The sequence below is a fragment of the Paralichthys olivaceus genome, chromosome 3, assembly GCF_024713975.1.
Source record: "Paralichthys olivaceus isolate ysfri-2021 chromosome 3, ASM2471397v2, whole genome shotgun sequence".
NCBI classification, from domain to species: domain Eukaryota; kingdom Metazoa; phylum Chordata; class Actinopteri; order Pleuronectiformes; family Paralichthyidae; genus Paralichthys; species Paralichthys olivaceus.
In genome coordinates this window covers 10561983-10582974 of record NC_091095.1, presented here as the reverse complement: position 1 = coordinate 10582974, position 20992 = coordinate 10561983, and the positions used below count along the sequence as shown (strand labels likewise).

Sequence of the window (20992 nt, the reverse complement as noted above, 5' to 3'; positions counted from 1 at the left end):
CAGACTTATCAACCACTCAAAGGCCTTTATAGTTCGAGTTGCTTTCATCTATTCACACATGCTGCGTTGCTAGATGCAGCGTTTTTTCTATTCATATGGAAATATGACATTCATATGTGGTTATAGACATCAGGGTTAATTTGGGGTTACAGTAACTTTCCAAGATCACTTTGGGAGGTGCTGGGGATAGAACCACCAGCCTTTTGGTTACTGTACTCTTTACCTCCTCAGCCACATCTGCTCAGTTTATTCAGATTTCTGCAGAATAAAGGTTACATTCATTGTTTCCCATCAAATTTAAGTGTCTTCATACGTCTTTTTAGCTTTTGCAAATCTAGTGACAGACATACTAATTCCATGCATACTGTTTGGCAAAGGCCACAGTGCATCTTTAAAATTAGCATCATTTACTATTACTATCATATCACTTGAGACGTTGTAGTCCTGCAGCTGTATAACGCCTGGAAAAAAACCTCTGGCATCACAAGGGAGCACAAGTCTGTTTGTCTGCAGAGGATTCCCCACAGGGAGCTCGGGCTCAAACAGAGCTTCCCTGTTCCCACTTACACAATGGGCTGTTTACAGTTGCCTCAGGGTTGCAATGCCAATGCAAGCCTGTGCAAGCCCACACAATGCAGTTATGCTTTATTTCATTTCTGAAAGGTTCATAACAATAGTTTCAACTCAGAAATTGATTTAAAATGCAGCATGACAGCGCTTGTTAGTGTGAAATTACAATAACATATATTCAAATTAAGTTAGGAGTATCAAAACCACAATGGAAAAAACTTTGTTACCTCTTGTATTTTGGCACTATGATTGAAGACTAGATAAAGGTTTAGATAAGTGATGTATAATAGTTGTCTGGCTAACAGAAGTGGGCGAGGGAATGTGAATTTATATTTATATACAACATTGGCTTAGATTCGATACTCAACTTGAAATAACTATAGCTTTCACAGGAAATGTCTCAGCTTTTTAGGCTTTTTGTTTTTATTCCATTTCTGGAGCCACTTTCAATTCCACAATTACAGGCTGATCTGGACTCACAGTCTGAGAAGAGACTCTTGAGCTTCCTCTGGGTAGCGTCTGTGGTTTGGATTGTTGCAACAAGAGGCGATGAGCGACGGCTTTGCCCGGTTATAAAACCTCAGAAATGCACACGTTGGTAGAAATATAAATACTCACTTTCACGTGACATAAACGCCTGGTTTCTATATGTGCTTTGCCAGAGACCACAAACGAGATTATCGGAACATCTAATATTGCTCCAAAATATTTCTGAGTAGTTTGCTAATTCTGCTAAAAGTAGAATTTGGCACAAACGTCTCTACAGTTATTAACTCAGGCTGCAATTGAGGTCTGAATATAGTGGAGGTTGATTGGACATTTTGTTTGTCATAAGAATTTTCTGTGTGTACGAAGAAGTGACAGGAAACACTCCTCCCTTGTCATGTGCTGCCTCGAGGATTGTTGAGCAAACACCTGGTATGCACATGAGGAGGCTGTAGAGCTCTGAGTGGGAACTTGTGTATTCAATTTTTGCTTGTTCCTCTGTTCCACAGTCAAAAGAAATTCATGACAAGGAGACTTTACCCATGGATATGATTTCTGTCAGTATCGGTGCTTTCAGACATGCTCTGAACTCTGGACATTTCCCTGACATTTTCCAGAGAGGCTGTATTTAAGGTTGGAAATGTCTGAGTCAATTACTGAGAAACATCTGGAAAATTCACGCAAATGTTAACGCTGATGTCAATGCGCTCTAAACAAAAACTTTCTGTAGTGGAATTTAAACGTGATGTCCTGCCTGCTGCATGCTCTACCCTGGAACAGCCCCTCACCTTAATGTTCTGGACATTTTCCCGTTGTTATGATTCTGATGTTGACAATCTCCAAAAAACGTCCCCAATTTTCCAGACATCTTCTGGAGCTCATGTCTGGAAAACATGGCTGCTGGGATGTACACCACATGTTGCCCAGTGTCAGCTGGGAAAGGCTTTATCGCCCTGTAACTGTTTTCTGGTTAAGCAGATGTAGATGTGTTTATGATGGATGCAGTTTTTTTTATGTGACGAGTGACAACTATCAAACACATGGAGGCCGTAAACACATCTTCTGATTAAGAGATCTCATTCCTAGACACTTGTATATCACAGTAAGTTGTTTCACTACTTCATTGTAATTGTTCTGCTTTTCCCATTCACATCCTCTCAGCCGGTGTAATGTTTGACCCAGAAACAATCCCACATTTTTTCACATTTTAATAGCGGCCGCCCCATTTCACTGGAATTCCTCGTCAGGCGTCTGAATGAAGGTCAAGTGTCGGTGGATGTAAATGCTGTGATTATAGAATAGTAATGTCATGATAAAAACTGGTTGTGTGAAAGCCTCTCCTGGCCATTTGTAATGCAGGTGGGGTTTTAAAGTGGTGAGGGTCAAGGTGGAGAATCTGCAGCTGAGCATGGAGTAACACAACTGTTAATCTGCTTACAGGAAGCTCAGGCTACAGAGAGTTGTTAATTCCTCTGTTTCTCTCTTTACTGATCCCAGAGCAAGTCTGCAAACAATCCTCACAGAGAGGGTTTTACTGACAGGATTAAATGTGATCGCTGTGCACTAATTTGGAATAGTTCACCAAAGAGGCCCTCCCCTTCCTGTTGAATTCTGCAACAATAGAAAAGCCCACTTGTTTGTTGAACTCATTAGCAGTAAGATGAATCAGTAGTTGTTGTGTTGTCTAATGAGTAGAACAAGAAGAAATCAATCAGCTTGATTTGTGTTTTTTCTCAACGTATTTTACACAGATTCCTTTAAAAGTTCAACTGAACCGTGATCACTTCTAAAGCTCTGAGAAAACAGCTCCACAAGTTCTTCATCATGTGGTGAACCGGACTGAATTCAACGCTTTGTGTTTTAAAAAGCAGACATTTTTCCAAAATTATAACACATCATGTCCGGTCGCAGTCACAGTATTTGTACCACCACTCGAGCATAAAGAAGCAGCAACGATCGTCTTATCGTAGCTTTTTGATTTTTTTAAGCTGTAACATGAGGCTGTTTCACCAGACTCCCCATCCCATCATTCCTCACCCATTCAGGCCAATAGACAAACTAAAGTTCTTATACTCAGAAACAAAGATGAGCCTTGATATCAGTGCTCGGGGCTTAATGTTGGGGCCAACTTGTTAAATTTGGAACAACTATTGATATTCAAACTGTCTCAAAGTGTTGTCATAGTAAAAACAACCAGATACAAACTAGGAATGTCGGAGCTCTGAACATAACAACAGCTCTGTGGATAGATTCAGTTTACTGTCTTCACAGCGGCTGCTTTGGATGCTCATTGCAGGTCATTCTAATGGCAATTTGCTACATGTACTTTAATTATTGTAAAGCACTTTTAATAAATCTGTGTGACATGGTTCACTGTCATAAATGTGATAATGGTCAATTTATTTTGGTATTGATACTAATCAGGTGCCCTCAGGGAGGTTCATTTCACTTTGTTATTTAAAATTTGTATGACAGTTTCTGGATTTAGGAAATATTGTAAATCACAGTAATTTATCTCAGTGATATATCTGTGATAAAGAAATGGCTCATGTCAGGCATAACAGTGAAGACACAGTAACAGGATGATAAAAGTTCACACATTGTTACACACAGAAGTCCCATATCACCGTTTGTAAGCTGCAGCTGCAGTTTGACATTTGGTGTCAAGTCGATATCTTTGCACAGACTCCATTTCCATCTCCTGTCAGTCTACGTTTTCCAGGATTCCCCCTCCTACCCAAGTTATTTCCTGTTTTTCACCGTCCTCTTGTTTCTGCATTTTGCAGTGCTGGCTTTTGGTTTTTTCCATGTTTATTTCTACCCAACAGAGGGCTCTCTTGCCACTGGTTTCAAAGTGAGGAGGAGGAGGAGGAGTAGGAGGAGGAATGTGAGGCAGTGGCACAGTGATGTCATTTAGCTGCAAGGCAGGACTGCACTGGAGGAGGAGGTATCCAGGGGTGATGACGGTGAGGACAGAGGGTGATTCCTTCCTCACACGTCTTTCCTCCCTGATTTACGATAATCTCCCTGATCCCAGTAGTTAATACATTTTACACTGAATCCTATTAACAACAATACGGAGTGTTAAGTCCACAACTTTGTCTCCTGACTGTCGCAGAGTGCTGCAGCTTTGTTTGTGTCACTGTGGTAATTTTCCGTTTGTTCTGTGTCCGTGTGTCTGTGTCCGTGTGTCTGTGTGTTGAAGAGATGAAAGATGAAAATTACTGGTAGACTCCCAGAGTCCCACAGCAGTCCTCACTTCCTGCCCACCACCCTGCCTCTGACACACACACACAGTTGTTTAGTAATGTATATCACATAAGCAACCTCCCGCCTCATTTATCTGCTCTACCTCTCTCTTGTCTTCACCTTCTCTATTTTTGTCTTTTCTTCTTTCTTCTGTATTTTAGTCGGCGTCTGATTCTCTTCCATATTTGTATCGTTTGTAGTTTTTTCCTTTTCTTCTCTCTTTATCGCTCTCTCCGTCTCTGCTCCTCTCACTATCTCCCTCTCATCAGTCACTTTAAACGCTGCTGCTAGAAATAGGAGTAAGACAGGAAGCAGCAGAGGGTGAGAAAGAGAGAGGGGAAACAGGAGTTTGTGACAAACTGAGAACAACATCGCTCTTCAAATCTAGTAGACCATAATGCACATACCGATCTCTCTCAACACACACACACACACACACACACACACACACACACACACACACACACACACACACACACACACACACACACACACACACACACATGAATCTTTTTTGTGGGTCAGTAATCCTCATTCCAGTGGAACGCTCTGTATTCATTATGCATGCGTTACTTTGTTAAATTAACGTTTGATTTACCGGTGCTACGCCTGGGTCCGCAGCAGAACCATTTCTCAGCATCTCGGTTTTCTTTTCCTTATTTTTACAAGTTTGTTTTTCATGCGTGGTTGTGATGGATGTTGTTATTCTGGGAACTGCAGGAAAAGATGGCGCTGCTCAAATTCTGGGTCAGGGAGCTTTGTCTGGGTCCTGGGATGTAATTTTGTTTTGTCTAGCGGCACAGAAACACAGAAGAAACATATTCGGTGCTGTCGTTTATCATATCGTCATGTGATGTGGGTTTCAAGATAGTTTAGTTTTCGCCCTGCAACTTGAATCCAAGAGTTATCAGCATAAATTATATTGAATACAGACCAAACTATCAAATCCAGATTAGATACGACCAGCGGTGTCTAAGAGGTGGGAGGAAGTGAGATCACGATGATGAATGTTGTTATGAGTCTGTAAAGATTAATCCCTGTTCAAGTGCCTCTGAGCAAAACCTCTGACTCATATGATGCTTTTTTAATTTGTATTATTAATATTAGAGGGAAACACGTTCTGATGCATGAATAAATGAAACTCAATGAATGTCATGTAAGGTCATTAGTCTCTGCAATAAAACATTTACTCAGGATTACTGGTCCATCTATTTATTTTATCTGGTCAGTCATTAATAGCATTTGAAAAAAACAGATTATCATTTATGTAGAAGCACTTTTAAAATGTTAAATATTCTATATTTCATCTTTGGGAAAATGTCTCCTCATTTCTACCTTCAGCACCTGTTGGAGGAATGATGTTTGCTTAAACTTGCATGTAAGTCACTCACATTTCTATTGATCTCGTCCCCGCAGGGCTTCCTGATTGGTGCACGGCCAGAAAATGCGTGCGAGCCCATCGAGCCGCCTCCGAGGGACAACTTGACGGGCGCCTTCATTGTCCTCATCAGGCGGTTTGACTGCAACTTTGACATAAAGGTACGGTGTTTACACGGGTTAGTGTGTGTGTGTGTTTGTTGTGCTTCGGTGCCACACTTTTAATCAACAGCAACCAACAAACGACCAAACTGTGTTTTTCATCATTGGTAAAAATGAATTGTGGCCTTTGTGTTTAACCGACTGGCTTCCAGTCCTTGTTCATTTCAAGTCGGTAATTTTGGAAACTGGGAATGTTGTTTTGGTGCACAGCAGTACCTAAAAACACAATTTAATTCAGCAGCTGTTCAGTTCTATTGGGGCAAGCTGTTAATACTTAAATATGTGTGTGGTACTTTACACTCCTGTGTGTTTCCTCCCAGTGCATTTACTGTATGTCAGAGTTAGTTTCACTGAAAACAGGAAAAGGCCATTTCCCTAAACACAATTTGCTGAATAAGATTCTATGCCTCTTTACTGCCGCTTTTCTCCTTTTGTGTAAGTGAGTCGCTGAGCGGCTGGAGGTCGGAGAGAGATGAGCTCCGTTTGTCACTTGAGGCAACTGGCCACGTCAGATAGATGCCGTCAGAAGAAGATGAAGTACAAAAAGAGTGCAGTTGTATTTGTGTGTCTATCGGTGACACGCTGATTTATAAAGCAGAATAAAACCCTCTCAGTGGTTGTATATTAACCTATAGATTTGAGGTGAAACGTGATATTGGCTGTGGCAGCTTTGAACAAAACATACGACTTCCACATTAGTTTCAGTGTCGCTGCAATCTTAACATAAGCACAGCACAAGCATGAATATTCTCTTTCAGAGAACTAATGAGACATAAAACACTTCAGTTAACACACAAGGGAAGGTATATTTTATTTTTTGTCATTGTACTGGAAGGCCATCTCGAAACTTCCACAGCAGCTGAGTGTTATATGTTTGTTAAGAAGCCCAATAATTATGATGTGGTTGATAAACAAGGTGATAAAAGGCTTAGATATATTTTTTTTTAACCAGTGGCTGCTATTTTTACTAGAAATGCCCCAATACTGCAGTAAATGCAGGGTCATCAGCAAGTATGCAAATCTATGTACTGATGATCCGATACCATTTCTTTAAAGTATGTTAATTTCACACAGATAAAACTGCAATTTTCTTTTGCTGGAAATCACTTTCTTCTTTGCCGTTCCCTAGCAAGCTCAGATTTTAAAGCGGAGAAGAAGTAGTGTAGCCTTAGCAAGAGCTAGCTAAAATTTCCGGAATTTGGCAATATTTCATGCTGGAAAGTCCCACAAGTAAAATGGTGCCGTTTAAGACTACCAGTTTTGAGGGGTGGCATTAGTGTTGCCAATTAAGATAAGATAATCCTTTATTCGTCCCACAACGGATAAATTTGCAACGTAAATATAACATGCAATACTTATAATTGTAGGGAAATATAAAAAATGCAGAAGAAGAAAAAACAACACAAGCAAAAGTCCTAGAAATCCCCACTTCCAGACAGGGTTAGTTGCATAAAAATACATTATATAGATTTGTTATTTTATTCAAAAATTACACAAATAACGGAGTAATGCTTGACTCTGCAGAAATCTGCATTGAATGAACACAGAAGTCGCCATCGCCACATCAACGCTTTGATGGTGATCAACCAGAGCGTAGTGGTGGAGTATTATAGAGAAACGTGTAACTGTAATCTGTAACAAGGCATTAAAAACACTGACGGACTGTGAGAAAATCTAACCACTGCATTGATGTTCCTCTGTGATGAGAGAAACTTCAAATTTCTGATCTGAGCAGTTGATACATTTGTTAGTAGAGTTGGCAGAAAGTAAATTACTGAGTTTTAATATTAATACAGCACTCAATGTTTTTTCTCAAGGTAAGTCAGCAGTTTATTCAAAGCAAAAGTTATTTTTTCTTTTATGCTATAGATATGTCCATCTATCATAACGGATGGGGGGAGGGAGAAGGAGTGAGGTAAGAAAGGGGAGGAGAGAAGAGAGCGAGGAGTGAGAGCAGCGATGAGTAATGGACAGAACGAGAGGAAAGCATGCAACCTCTTGGCCTCATCTTCCTCTCTGCTTCTGTCCAACTCTCTCTCTTACTATACTTACCTTTTCCCTCTGAACTTTTGTAGTTGCCTCCCCATTCATTCGCTCGCACGTTTTCTTTTCCTTTTGTTTTTTTCCTCTGTTGGAGCAGCCATGCAGCCTTATAAGGTCTCACTGCATCTCACACACACACACACACACACACACACACACACACACACACACACACACACACACACACACACACACACACACACACACACACACACTCACACTCTCACACACACTCTCACACTCACACTCACAGAAACATGTTGACCGACAGAGCAGTGAGGTGTTCCCTTCTCTGGAGCATAACCAGACTCTGCTCCACACAGACACACAATGCACACATGCCAGTATGCATGTGCCAGAAGAGGGAGACAAAAGTTCTACAATGCAGCTTTCAAATGTGGAACCATGTAAGAAAGGGCAAAGTCCGTGGTTGGATCTTTTCAGGGACGTTTGTTGTGTTTAAACGGCTCAGCCCTTCTGCATTTCTTCTCAGAATCTCTGCTGTCACTATCACAAAACGTTCAAATGAAGTGTTTTATAGATTTAATAAAGGGGAAAACCATGCATCGACAGTATATGGCCTCAATGTGCTAAATGAGCACAACCATTGGTTTTCTGCTCATATTCAAACTTCTCATCAATAGAAGGAGGATTTATTACAGTAAAACTGGCGTTTGACTATGGGGCTGTAAAGTTTACCCTATATCCTAAATGTGTGCCTGCGTGTGCGTATGTGCGTTAGGGAGGGTGTGTTTTAAGTGTTATCTGTTTACAATCTTTTTTCTTTCTCCTTTGCTCACACCCTGTCCTTGCTTTCACTCACACACACACACACACACACACACACACACACACACACACACACACACACACACACACACAGGCTGAGGTCTGATTGTGCACTCTCTCCCTTCCTCTCTCTCTCTCCCTCCTGTACTCTCGCTCTCCCTCATACACAGCTATCCTTTCCTCTGCTTCTCTTTCCCTTTGGCAGTCTTTGTCTCCCTATCCATCTCACTGTTGTTCTTATCCTTGCTATTGTCCATCTGTCTCTCTACCTGCTTGCTGATCTCTCTCTCTCTCTCTCTCTCTCTCTCTCTCTCTCTCTCTTGCGTGCGCGCGCACACAAACACAGTCCTTTCTCAATTCCCTCCAGAAGCTGCAGGGAAACAAAGGAATAATAAATTCCATCCTGATGGGGACGAGTTGTGTGTGATGAGTGGTGCAGGGGTGTCAGTGTCCACTGCTGTTCCTCTCTCTCCTCAGCCTCCTCTTTAGCCTTAAGCCATCAGCTTCCAGTGAGCAGCAGCGTAGAGTTTTAATGGATCCTCGGCTGTAATGGGCAATAAAACGGATGCTCACCCACTTAACCCTCCATCTAGTCTCAACACCTCCACCCTCAGAGCCTGAGTGTGTGCGCGAGAGGGAGAGTGCGTGAGAGTGTGTTGCGATAAGACATGACGGAGAGGAGGTTGAATGTCGAGAGAGAGTGTTTGAGATAGTGGGGGGGTGAAGGAGATCAAGTGAAAGGGTGTTAATAGGCACTCTCAGAATTTTCCATAAGCACCTGCTGTCAGCTGGATGGTCGGACATTAAAACATATCCCATCAAATACTTTTTTACTGACTCGAGTCACGTCCCATTTTATAACCATAGAACTATAACCTTTAACCAAATGAGGGAATCTAGGCGTTGGAAGTCTGGATCTGAAGTTATCAGAGAAACAATCTGAGTTAACAGCCACTCTCATAGCCCCTCCTGACGGCCTGTGTCTGCTCAAAACACAGAAACACCGATTTTCAACATGAAACTGCTTTACTCAGTGTTTTTACCAGCTTTAATAACCTAGTGCATTTGTTTTGGAGAACGAGGCCTCTAGGGATAATTCAGATCCTGGATGAGACTTCTGCAGAAATTATCACAGAACATCGAGGTGTAACAATCCCTTGATCAGGCTGCGAAATAATTCTCTTTTTTTTAAAGAATATTCTCAAACAGGATTAGATTTTATTCATATTTCAAATAAAATAACAAAATACATTATTTTGTTTTAGGTTGTACGTAACAATTCACTTGTAGCTGAACAACCGGGGTGTATGTGTGTGCGCAAAGTTGTGGAGGACAATGACAGCAACTGTGGACAAAGCAGGTGGAAAAAAACGCTTTTCTATTTTTCATACTCTCTGTTGTCAACTCAAGTTAAGCAATGAGTTTTAGGCGTTAAGTCTCCAGGAAATGGATGTGTGTGTTTTTGTGTGTGTGTGAGTGAGATAGAGAGATACAAAGAGAGAGAGAGGGGAAAGCATTCCTCCATGGACGCCTCGTTTAAGTAAATCTCCAGAGAGAGATGGTTTGCATTTCCTGTACCAGGATTCTTTGAGGTGGTGGCTGTGACTGGGGGTGGGGGGGTGCTGACCTCTCTGACCTTTTCTGTGAGTGGGGGGAGGGGGGCGGACAGGAAACTCAATACCCTTTTCCTCCCCTCTCTCTCTCTCCAATCAACCTCTCCTCGTGCCTCCCTTCTCTCCCCTGTGCAGCCTGTCCGTCCCTCAGCCAAAAACACACACTCAGGCAGACGGGAAGGTCTATATACATTGAGACATAATGTCCTAGTTATGTAACGTGTACTCTGATCTGCAGAGCACTGTGTGACCACGTTATTCACGCTTATCTTACTCGAATTTGCTGTTTTTCACCTATTCAGTCTTTCTCTGCCGCCCTCTACCCACGTTGTTTTCACTCCTGTCTTTTCTCCACACTACTGCCATTGATCACAATATGATTAGGTGTCCATTTAACCATAAACTTTTATTATGAATAACTATAAATAACAAGAAAACATAAATACAACCAACTATATTGAACTTGAACTAAGATATAATAAACACAGATACCAGTTTGTCTGTGAAAAGCTCATATTAGCTGATTTTGTCTATTATCTATTTCTACTTTAAAGTGAACCTATAAAAGCTACTGATGACTATATAGGGTACTGCTAAATGCTGCTAAATGATGAAAGCTGTTTCCCCATGTGAGACGTAGGTCACACCACGAAACTGTCCAAAACCCTTCTGGCAAAGAGGAGTTCAGACTAAATGTCAAGTCTGGTTATAAAAGCTGTTTCTCCTGTCTGGAAGCTGACGGGACACAGATCAGTTATTGTAAAACTAAACGATTCCAAAACATTCACCAGAAAAGTTCACTGTAATAATGTTCACACAAGGTACCGAGTGTGACGGATAAACAGGCAAGATCACTACAACAAGAAACTGCACATAAAGCAGTGATGGGATTCTTTTCTTTTCGTTTTATTACGTGTGTTATTCAGCTGTAAAAAATCCCTCCAGGACACATACTTATTTCACTTTTTATGAAAATAATGTAGTTTACAGGTTTTGTCCTGGCCCAAGCTCCTCTAAGTCTGCGAACAGTGTTCATTTTTGGTCCTTTTATACATTTCGGCCGTAAAATAGTTTTTTTTTTTTTTTTTTACAGTTTTACCACCTCTATCCTCTCTTTGTCTCTGTCATTTGCTCTCTGCACTTCCCCGGCTTTCCTTACATAAGTTTACAAATCCTGTTGTTTTTACCCAGTGTGCGTGTGTGTGTCTTTCTCTCAAGTTCCAGGACTATCATACAGAAGCTACACAATTCTTTTATAGTAATCATCCACTCGTAGTGATGAATTTGGCCCAGGTTTCCACTGAACTAGAATTTTGTTGAGGAGGTGGCCCGAAATTTGCCAGAGGCGGCAATTCTCTATGCAGGAAAAGCCCTGGTTTGAATAGGAGTGAAGTCATTGCAACCACAATTGTAACAAAGACTGTATCTGTAATATCTGGACAAAGAGAAAAATCAACTTTGTGAAATTGTTCAGCGTTACCTCTGGTGGCCTGTTATTTCCCATCTAGCCTTGCTTCCTACCTCTGCCTTACAGTAAAAGCATTTCATCATGTGGCCTATTTGTGTTGCTGTGACCTCACAACCCCCAAGCTACACACACACACACACACACACACACACACACACACACACAGGCTTCAGTCTTTATTCAAACAGTGATCTGGCTTCCTGCACACAGTCTTATGACAGGGTATGACTATGGCTGACTGGATGTATGACTGGCTCGTGTGTGTGAGAGAGATAGGGCAGTAGCCATATGTCCTGGCTGTGTCATTTTTCAGAGCTGTTGTGGCAACAGAGAGCACGGCCTGTTCCCTTTGCCCTCTCTCTCTCTCTCTCTCTCTCTCTCTATCACACACACACACACACACACACAGTAACTCATATAGATGATCTCTAAAACATTGAAAAGTCGAAAAATGTTTGTTCTATTAGTTCATTGCATTAATTGCGTTTGCGCTGCGTTATCAGTGTATGCAACTCCTTCCTGCAGTTTGTGGTTTTAATTTAACTCTTTATCTAATCAGCAGCTTGGACCTTGAAACTGAAACCCAGCTTTGCTCTGCACCGGGCTGCATTCCTCTGAAACACAGAGGGGAGAGAGCGAGAGAAAGGTGGGAGGGTAAGAAGACGGAAAGAGAAAATATTAATTAGAAAGAGGGGAGGGAGAGTATAAAAGCGGGAGGGTGGAAATATTAAGAGAGGGGGGCCGTGCAGATTTTCACGAGGAGTTTGGGAGTCAGGCTGATAAAACAAGGGGTAATGAGGCCAGAGAGAAGGAGGAGGTTAAATTTGTAGAAGGAGGTAGGAAAGGAGAAAGAGAAAAAATAAGATTTGAAGGGATTAGAGTAGAGAGAAAAGGGGGAGGAGAAATAAGTGGAAGGATGGGAGGAGAGAGCTTATGGAGGGGAAGTGAAATGGGATCGGGGTGAGTGTGAATGAGAAGATGAGGAGTAAAAAAACGAGGGAATGAGGACCTGATTGAAAGCTGCTGTCCAAACGAGAGGAGCTGAAAATGGCAAATTGTATCTGATACGGTTTAAGAAGCAAATCAGTGCATGTGCGTTTCTCTTTTACTTTTTCAGCCATTCACCAAACAGCATTTTTATAGACAAAGTGCTTTTTTCATTTAATTCTCCACGAAGGCTCAGGAGTTGTGTTAAGGGCAAAAGTGTTGAATGAAAATGTGGTAGGTGCAGGAAGGAAGAGGATGAATGTGTTGAAGTCTTCACAGGACTTTGAAGAAGACTAGGTATTAGGACCCTAACCAGCGGAGTTGCCTTTATTGGTGGGAAAACAGGTTTCAGGCACTTTCGCATTGGCTTTATTTTCCAGACCTGGAGTTGGCTTTTTAATTTTCAGTCTATGCTCGCAGCACCAACATTTTGACATTCCCAGTTGGCCCTAGAAGAAAGTAGCTGCAGGAGTCACGTTGTTCCTCAGTGTGTCCTACTCTCGTAAGCACAATATCTTAAAGGCACTGTGACGCAATTTCTTTGAATTTGGTGCAAAGGTTCACTTGAGCTCAAAGATGAACTGATTAGATTGTGTCGGTTAAAGGTCACCGTGGCGTCACAATAAGCACATTTTTCTGACACTATTCATACAAATTTGATCAGAAATGTCTAAAAGACTAAAATGAAGTGATGACAGTCACAGCTCAACTTCATTGTGACATCATAATGTCCTGCATCAACACTTCTCTGGACATTAGACAGCAGCGTAACTCGAGAACAGAAGGGAACATTGTGAACATGTTTCCTCAAACGTGACTGGTTGAGGGAAACATACAAACACAATGCGGTGATTCTAGTTTGTGTCTCTCCCTGCTAGTGACTCTTTAAATAGAGGCTTTGCTATTTTGGTGGTGTTTAGTTACAGTAAGATAACATTTATTTTTGAAACTTAGAAAAATAGATTATTTTTAATTTTACTCTATGTTGTGGTGTTTATCCTGCAACACTTAGTTAGAGTTGTGTTGTGTGAGAAAGGTGTGCTCATTTACACAAAGCATAGGTCAAGTCTGCTCTATGCAAAAGCAGTCTGGAGGCTGCACAACTCTCAGGCGCAGCCTTCATGGGACACAAGTGTGGACTAACAATGGACATTGCAAATTGAATAAAAGAGCACCTTGACTTAAAGAGGAGTGTGTGAAGCAGAGAATTTTACTGGTGCAAGAGGAAGAAGAGGAGGAAAAAGAGGAGAGGCAGGGAAGCGAGTCGATGTTTCAGTTGCAGCACTAGATGAGGAGGCTGTGCAGTGTTGGCAGCATATACACACACACACACACACACACACACACACACACACACACACACACACACACACACACACACACACACACACACACAGACACACTCTGTGGTGTGGTGCAGCAGTAATGAGTGATGCTATCAGCAGTCTCTGTCCACACCACCGCCCTTAAAGATCCTGCTACAGGAGCAGAAACAAAAACCCTGTGTGTGCTGGCATATGTTATGTCATAGTCAGTCTGTAGGTAGATGATACCAGGAAATAATCAATTAACTCTTCTTTTAACAACATTTTCATATAAATTAGTTTTTAACAGATTGTATCATGGATTAGAAATTGATTTATTGAGCAATAACACACGCATACAGATTTAAATGAACGTTTCTTATTCTCTTTTTTGGGATTTAAACGGTTAACTCCAGCGCCACTGAGCGAGGCAGCTCCAGGTGGCACCGTTTACACAGCTCCAGTCGACTGTGACCGACACAAATTTGACGCACTTTAATTTGTACACACAAACACTGTGTTTTAGAGTGATTTTACAGTGTTGTGGAAATGTGTTTTAAAAAATTTTTCAGTAACACCTTCTGTCACAGTGCCACACATTCACAGGAAGCTGCTCGACACAAACACACAGTCCAGAGCTGTCGGCCTCCAGCAGCTGCAACCTTCTGACTGAAGGACACGAAAACTTAAAATGCCTCAATGAGCTAAATAAAACGGGTTCAGCAGGTTTGTTTTTTGAATAAAATTAGGACATTTGTGGAAAAGTTTCAAGTGCAGCAGCAGTTTGGTTTAAATTCACCCGCTGCTGCTGTTTGCCTTTAATTCTCAAGCAATTAATTTAGTAATTTACCAATGAAAAAAACAAAATAATTCCAAATCAAATCAGACACTCCAGTTGAAGTCATTTCAATGCAAATTTAAGAGCACTTGTACTATGTTCTTAACCTCCAGAGTAAAAACTTCTGCAGGTTGTTAATTTCACTCACGGCTCTGAAAACAACATCCAATTAAGCCGAGTCCAGTCTGCCTTTTAAAAATCTATAATTGGTCAATAGCATGAATAAACCCACCACACAAGCAGAGTCAGAATTTGGTCAGCACACGGCAGGGTGCCATCAAGAGAGAGAGAAAGAATCAGATGCTTATTATATTTCAAATTTGTTATGAGTCCAAGGCCTGATCGTACAAAAAAGGAAAAATATTGTAGAGTGAGGGAGAGCGAGAGAAATACAGAGCTGGAGCCAAGTCATGCCGTCACATGACAATAAAAGATGTGGAGATGCCCTTGAGAAACACACTTAACCTTTAGTTCTCCAACTGTAGCCGCACAATAACAGTTCAGGGCAGCTGCCATGTGAAAAAGCATGAAACTTTTGGCACTAAAAATGAACAAAATAAGGGGAAAAGCAACTTTATTCTGTAAAGTTTTTATGCTGAAATAAAAATGTTAGGAAGTTACACAAAAATACAAAGAACTATATTTAAGTTTCAATGTTTAACTCGTATTTTAATGCACTGTCATCATCAAGTTGGTTGTATAGATTAATATTATGTAGGATGAAAAGCAGGAGCTTTATGTGCTCCCACAGGGATTACAGCATTTACTCTGTGTAATGAAAGCTGTTAAACTGACATAGAAGCTGGAGCTCCAGCTCACAATGGTCTGCACACGTCGAGGAGAAACTAGTGGCTTTTGTTAGCTCGAGTTTTATTTCTCTAGGTTTCACATCTCATTTCCCCTCCTTTCTCCCTCTCTCCTTTTCTGCCTCTCCCTCCACTGCGTCCTCCCTCTCTTCGGTTCTCAGGAATGCACTGAATGTCCTTATCTTGCCCATGCAAACACAAGGGTGAGCCAGCAGCAGAGGTTGAATTCCTCTGCAGATCCCAGGCAGACAGACCACACTGCACACTGGCATCTAGACAGCACACAGCCAGAGTGGCTCCTTAGTTACACTGTAAAAAAAATACCCCTGAAAAGACACTGAACTCAACTGTAGAGCATATTAACTTTAATTGTCAGCACCTACATTTGACTGTTTTATAAGTTGAGTAGGTTTTAGGACTTAAAGTGGGCTCTAAATGGTTGTTGGCTAGCCAGTGCTGGATGGATGGATGGATGGTGTACCAGGATGTAACAGGATAAGTAGCAATCCAAAGGTGCTCTCCCACATAAAAGACAATGTTAAAACAATTCAAACTTTACAATACTGCAAGTATAGATAATAAAATGACCCATATTATGCGTTTATCTCGTCTGTCATATAACTTTTTTGTGGGTGTAAAGGTTTTGGCCTTATAATGGGCTGGGGACTACACAGCCTCTCGTCCAATGTCCACTGGGACCCGGCACCCTATAAACATAAGCAGTACAGCTAATGGATGGAAAAGTTGTGCTAATTTAGAGAGAGATTTCTGACAAATGTCTTAAGCAGCTGACGAATCAGAGCAGGCGTTCAGAGGCAGACCAATACCTGAAAGGGTTTCGGTTGCCTAATGCTTGTTTGTGATATCTCACAACCATCAACACAGAGGTCCGTCTTCACCTAGCTCACTTTCCTCCCTCAAAGCTCATACATGCACATGCACACACCCAGACGCAGTATTTTGTGAGTGTGGCACTCATCCAGACAGCCTGCCTCTAGACACACACAGCAGCCATTGATACCTCCACACAATAACGCTCTCACAGGCAAACACATGGGCTCACAATGCTGCGGCTGCCAAACGCGCTGCTTCACGTATGCCTGTGCATAAAATCACAATGACGAGGGACGGACAAAAGACAGAACTGCTCAGTGTGGCGTCCATGTGCAGGCCACAATACACACACACACACACACACACACACACACACACACACACACACACACACACACACACACACACACACATACACCACACACACCACACACACAAAAGTCCTAACAGATCTAAATGGATTTTCTTGCACCACAGCAGAGTACAATGCTCTTATAAAGAGGCCTGGTCAAGCTGCAGGACACACACACACACACACACACACACTCACACTCACTTGTTGCTTTCAAATGTCAAAATGGGTCAGATTTGTATCCAATCAGATGCTAATGCTAATCTCATTAAAAAAATGTTGCAAATAGCCTTGTTGCAAATAACAAAGATTGCATTAGTTTTCAATGTGGAAAAGGGTTTACCAACAACTGGGACACAACGATAAGCCTGCTGCAGTCTACACCTGCAGTTTATGCCAGCTAGCACCCATGATTGTGAACACATTTTACAAGCGTCATTATTGAATATCTATTTTTTGGTTCGTCACTTAACAAAGCAAGAAAGAAACAAAGGAAAGGTCTTTGCCTTTACTCCTGTTCAGTGATCTTTACATGAGAAACATTCACCGTCCCAACTGTATCTCTAACTGTGTAAAGGCACATAATTGTTTATTCCAGGGTTATATCATCACATCCTATTTCCTCTACCACATCTGTTGTGAGCCATGAGCCACAACAATGGCCAGTCAGGATACTGAAGCGTCTACAGTGTGTCAGAGCCACAAAAACAGACTCACAGATGGAAGATCCTCATTACATCAGTTTCCCATGTATCCGTAATGCAGCACACAAAACAACGGCTGTGTTTGTTATTTTTCTGTCACCGTTTTACTCTTTTCCAGCAAGTTGTAAAAGCATTACCTGTTGTGAGATTGTTGGTTTAAGTACAAGTTGTCAACTCATCTGCCTTTTTAATCTCTGAAAACTTCATACGTCACTTCACCAAAATCTTGCCTTTAAAGAAGGCCCACACACACACACACACACACACACACACACACACACACACACACACACACACACACACACACGGTTAACAGGTTAAGCTCAAGACACTGTAGCATCTGTTTTTATGTAGCAGTGAGAGGCATCACTTTTTCTAAAGAGGTTTAGAGGAACACATCTATGATAAATGATTGTGTCGACATGTAGGCATGTTTATGCCACAGTTTACACACTAAACATAAGCACAGGCAGACACACAACTACACCTTTTCCCTAACTGGAATAGTGAATACCATCTAAGCATCATTTTGGTCAAGTGTAAAAACAAAAAAGTAAAACAAGGCTTCATTTTTCCAAGAAAATACTTTTAATTTTGTATTTTACAATGCAGATACATTATAAAGTTTATTCCATTGACTGAATTCTCATATTTTAGATTCTGGTGAATGATTAGATTATGTTTTATTGCTTGTTATTTGTCTTCAGAATTTAAAAGTCTTCAATCAGTCTGTTTTGTTTTGTGGTGCGGTTACTGTTTGGTTGGAATTTGTTGTTTCAGGGCAAACAAGACATTTGTGGGAATCAAATAAAAATGTGATTAATGTTGAGTGAAATAAGAAATCACAGCACATTTAAACAAGAGCAGTCAGTGGGAGATAAAATCATTGAGGTCAAAATGTGAGATGACGTTTTTGTTGTTTGCGATGCCTTCTTGTTACAGAGCAGACATTCTAACCTTTAGCCCACTCAGTCTTCAGCCCCTTCTTACCCCAGTACTCTCTCTCTGCTTCATCGGACGTTTCCTGTTTTGGATCTTCAGTTACAGCTCAGTCAGCTGAGTGTTTATCGTGGAGATGTGAATTGTCTCAGCGTTAAATGCAAACATCTGGTCTGTAGTTAACTCTTCCTGGGAAACGTACCATGGAGCCACAGTGTTGCTTTATCTGTGGTCTTTGTTGTCTGCTCAGTTCTGCTGTTGTAATAAAGATGCTGACGTAATAAAATTTTTCAAATCAAAATTTCATTCACGTCAGCCATAGATGGCGTCTTTAAACTGGCAGTGGTTCACGTGTGAGGCTGTTGTGAGTGAATAGTTTAGTTCTGGCTCAATTCCTTTCAGTAGAATCAGAGAACACTCTCTCTCCCAACCACAACTGGTTTCTGTTTCTATGTCGGTGCTTTATGTGGTTTGATGCTGCTCGTTCTTATAGTGGAAACAAGATTTGGTCAAATTATCCGACACAAACCGCTGCTCTGACACTTACCACCTTCACCGGGGGCTATTTTTAGTCTGATAGTAGCAGCTCAGGTTAACCCACCGACAAACCACCAGGTGTTTCGACTAGCGTGGATCCATTTAACCATCAAGACGTCAATTTTTTGTCTCCTCAGGTCCTCAACGCCCAGAAAGCGGGATTCAAGGCGGCCATTGTTCACAATGTAGACGCCAATGACTTGATCAGCATGGGATCCAACGATTGTAAGTAACCACCTCCTCCTCCTCTGGGCTCCAACACAGAGGCATTTAGCATCTTTTACAGATTTCTATTCATGCATCTCTGTGTTGACAGAGGATGAAGATTGTTTTTCTTTTTCTCTGAGCCTGAGGGAAACTGAAGCAAACATACAGTCAGGAACTCATTTAAAGTCTCCAAATGTACTTGAGGTAGGATATGATGCCCTGCAGCACTGGAGCCCTCCCTGCCTATGAGTCCTTGTTGTCCCCTTTGGAACCCAGTCTTGTGACATGATTGGGTCCGGGGTTTTCCTCCACCTGAGTCTCATCAGCTATCTCCGTCCCCATTTAAGAGAGAATGTGTAGGGTCATACTTTATCAGCAGGCTTCCATACACTTAGTAATGCTAGGTGGTGATAAGTTAAATCCTGTCCGTATGCATTTAAGTGTTGGTTGGATGGTCAAACAGCATCTGAAGTGCAATCACAGGTTTCATAATCTGATTTTTAATGTTGCAAATATAAATAAAACTTAATATTTATATAGGAGAATCTTGCACCAGTGAGGTTCTGATAATTGTTGCTCAAAAATGTCTAAGCTAATTATTGATTTAAAAAAGTTGCTTATTGATCTCTGTCAATGAACTTATCGTCTAATATGAATCTCACGATCTTCATGTCCAAAAGAATGAAAGCTGACTTAAAATATCCAGAAAAGGTTTTTAAAAAAATCTCAAATTGTGAGACCTTTTAAATATTTTATTTGAAAGAATTCCTGCTTTATTTCGTTTTCTCTGTAGATACATTTTTAAGCCCAGTTAAAACAAGATTGTTCACTGAGTTTGGATGTTTAATTACGTGTTTTTTTGTCTCATTTCTCTTTTTAGTGGATGTTATGAAGCAGATCGTTATTCCCTCCGTGTTTGTGGGTGAAGAAACGGCCAACTCTCTGAAAGAAGACTACACGTATGACAAGGGGTGAGACTAAACCTGAATCTCATTTTTCTGGCCCTCACTATAAAACGGTCTTCTGTTCAGCTCTGCTCATCATGATTCCTTCAGTGAAACATCATGGAGGGATGTTTTTATTCAGCTGCTTCACTCCAAACTGTCTCTTCTGTCCACTCTGTGCTTCCTGGCTTTGTACAGTGTGATTAAATATTCAGTCTGCAGCGTGCACTGTAATATATCAGTGCAGATTTGTCTTCTCATGTATTGTCACTGCTGCTGCTGAGGTGATAATCTGGTAATGAAATGTCTCAGCCTGTCAGAGGAGCCCAGAGAGCAATAAAATGTCATTCAAAATCCCATTTCTACACTTTTGAATCAGCTGGTGTGTGTGAGCGTGCATAGTGTCAGATACCATCCAAACAAAATTGACTGTTATTCCTGTTAGTCTTTGCTTGCAGAGAGGAATGAACACCAAACATGGTATTGGTTTTGTCACTGTCAACCAATTAAGCTGTTACAGTTATAACCGGAGCAGAGATCTGCTGAAGATTTCTGTGAAAAGAAGAAGAGCCACTTATTTCATTAATTAATACTGTGAAATGTCATTTATCGACAGAGGAACCTTTGTTTGACTGTCACACTGCAGCATTTTCCACTGAACATCACCACAAGGAATATCTGAAATGTGGAAGCTCACAACAACGAGCTGTTTTGATTAAAGAAATAATTCAGCCTCTCACTGTCACTCAAACTGCTTTCAGACATGCACTGAACTCACATTTT

At 41.2% G+C, this 20992-nt stretch overlaps 1 protein-coding gene across 1 annotated transcript in view; it reads left to right on the top strand.

Annotated features, from left to right (window-relative positions):
* rnf13 (ring finger protein 13) overlaps window positions 1-20992 on the top strand; it is a 36039-nt gene that overhangs the window by 4683 nt on the left and 10364 nt on the right. The window contains exons 4-6 of the mRNA XM_020081406.2: window positions 5722-5844; window positions 19196-19283; window positions 20146-20236. Of these exons, the coding sequence (XP_019936965.1) occupies window positions 5722-5844; window positions 19196-19283; window positions 20146-20236 (302 nt within the window). The remainder of the gene's footprint in view (window positions 1-5721; window positions 5845-19195; window positions 19284-20145; window positions 20237-20992) is intronic.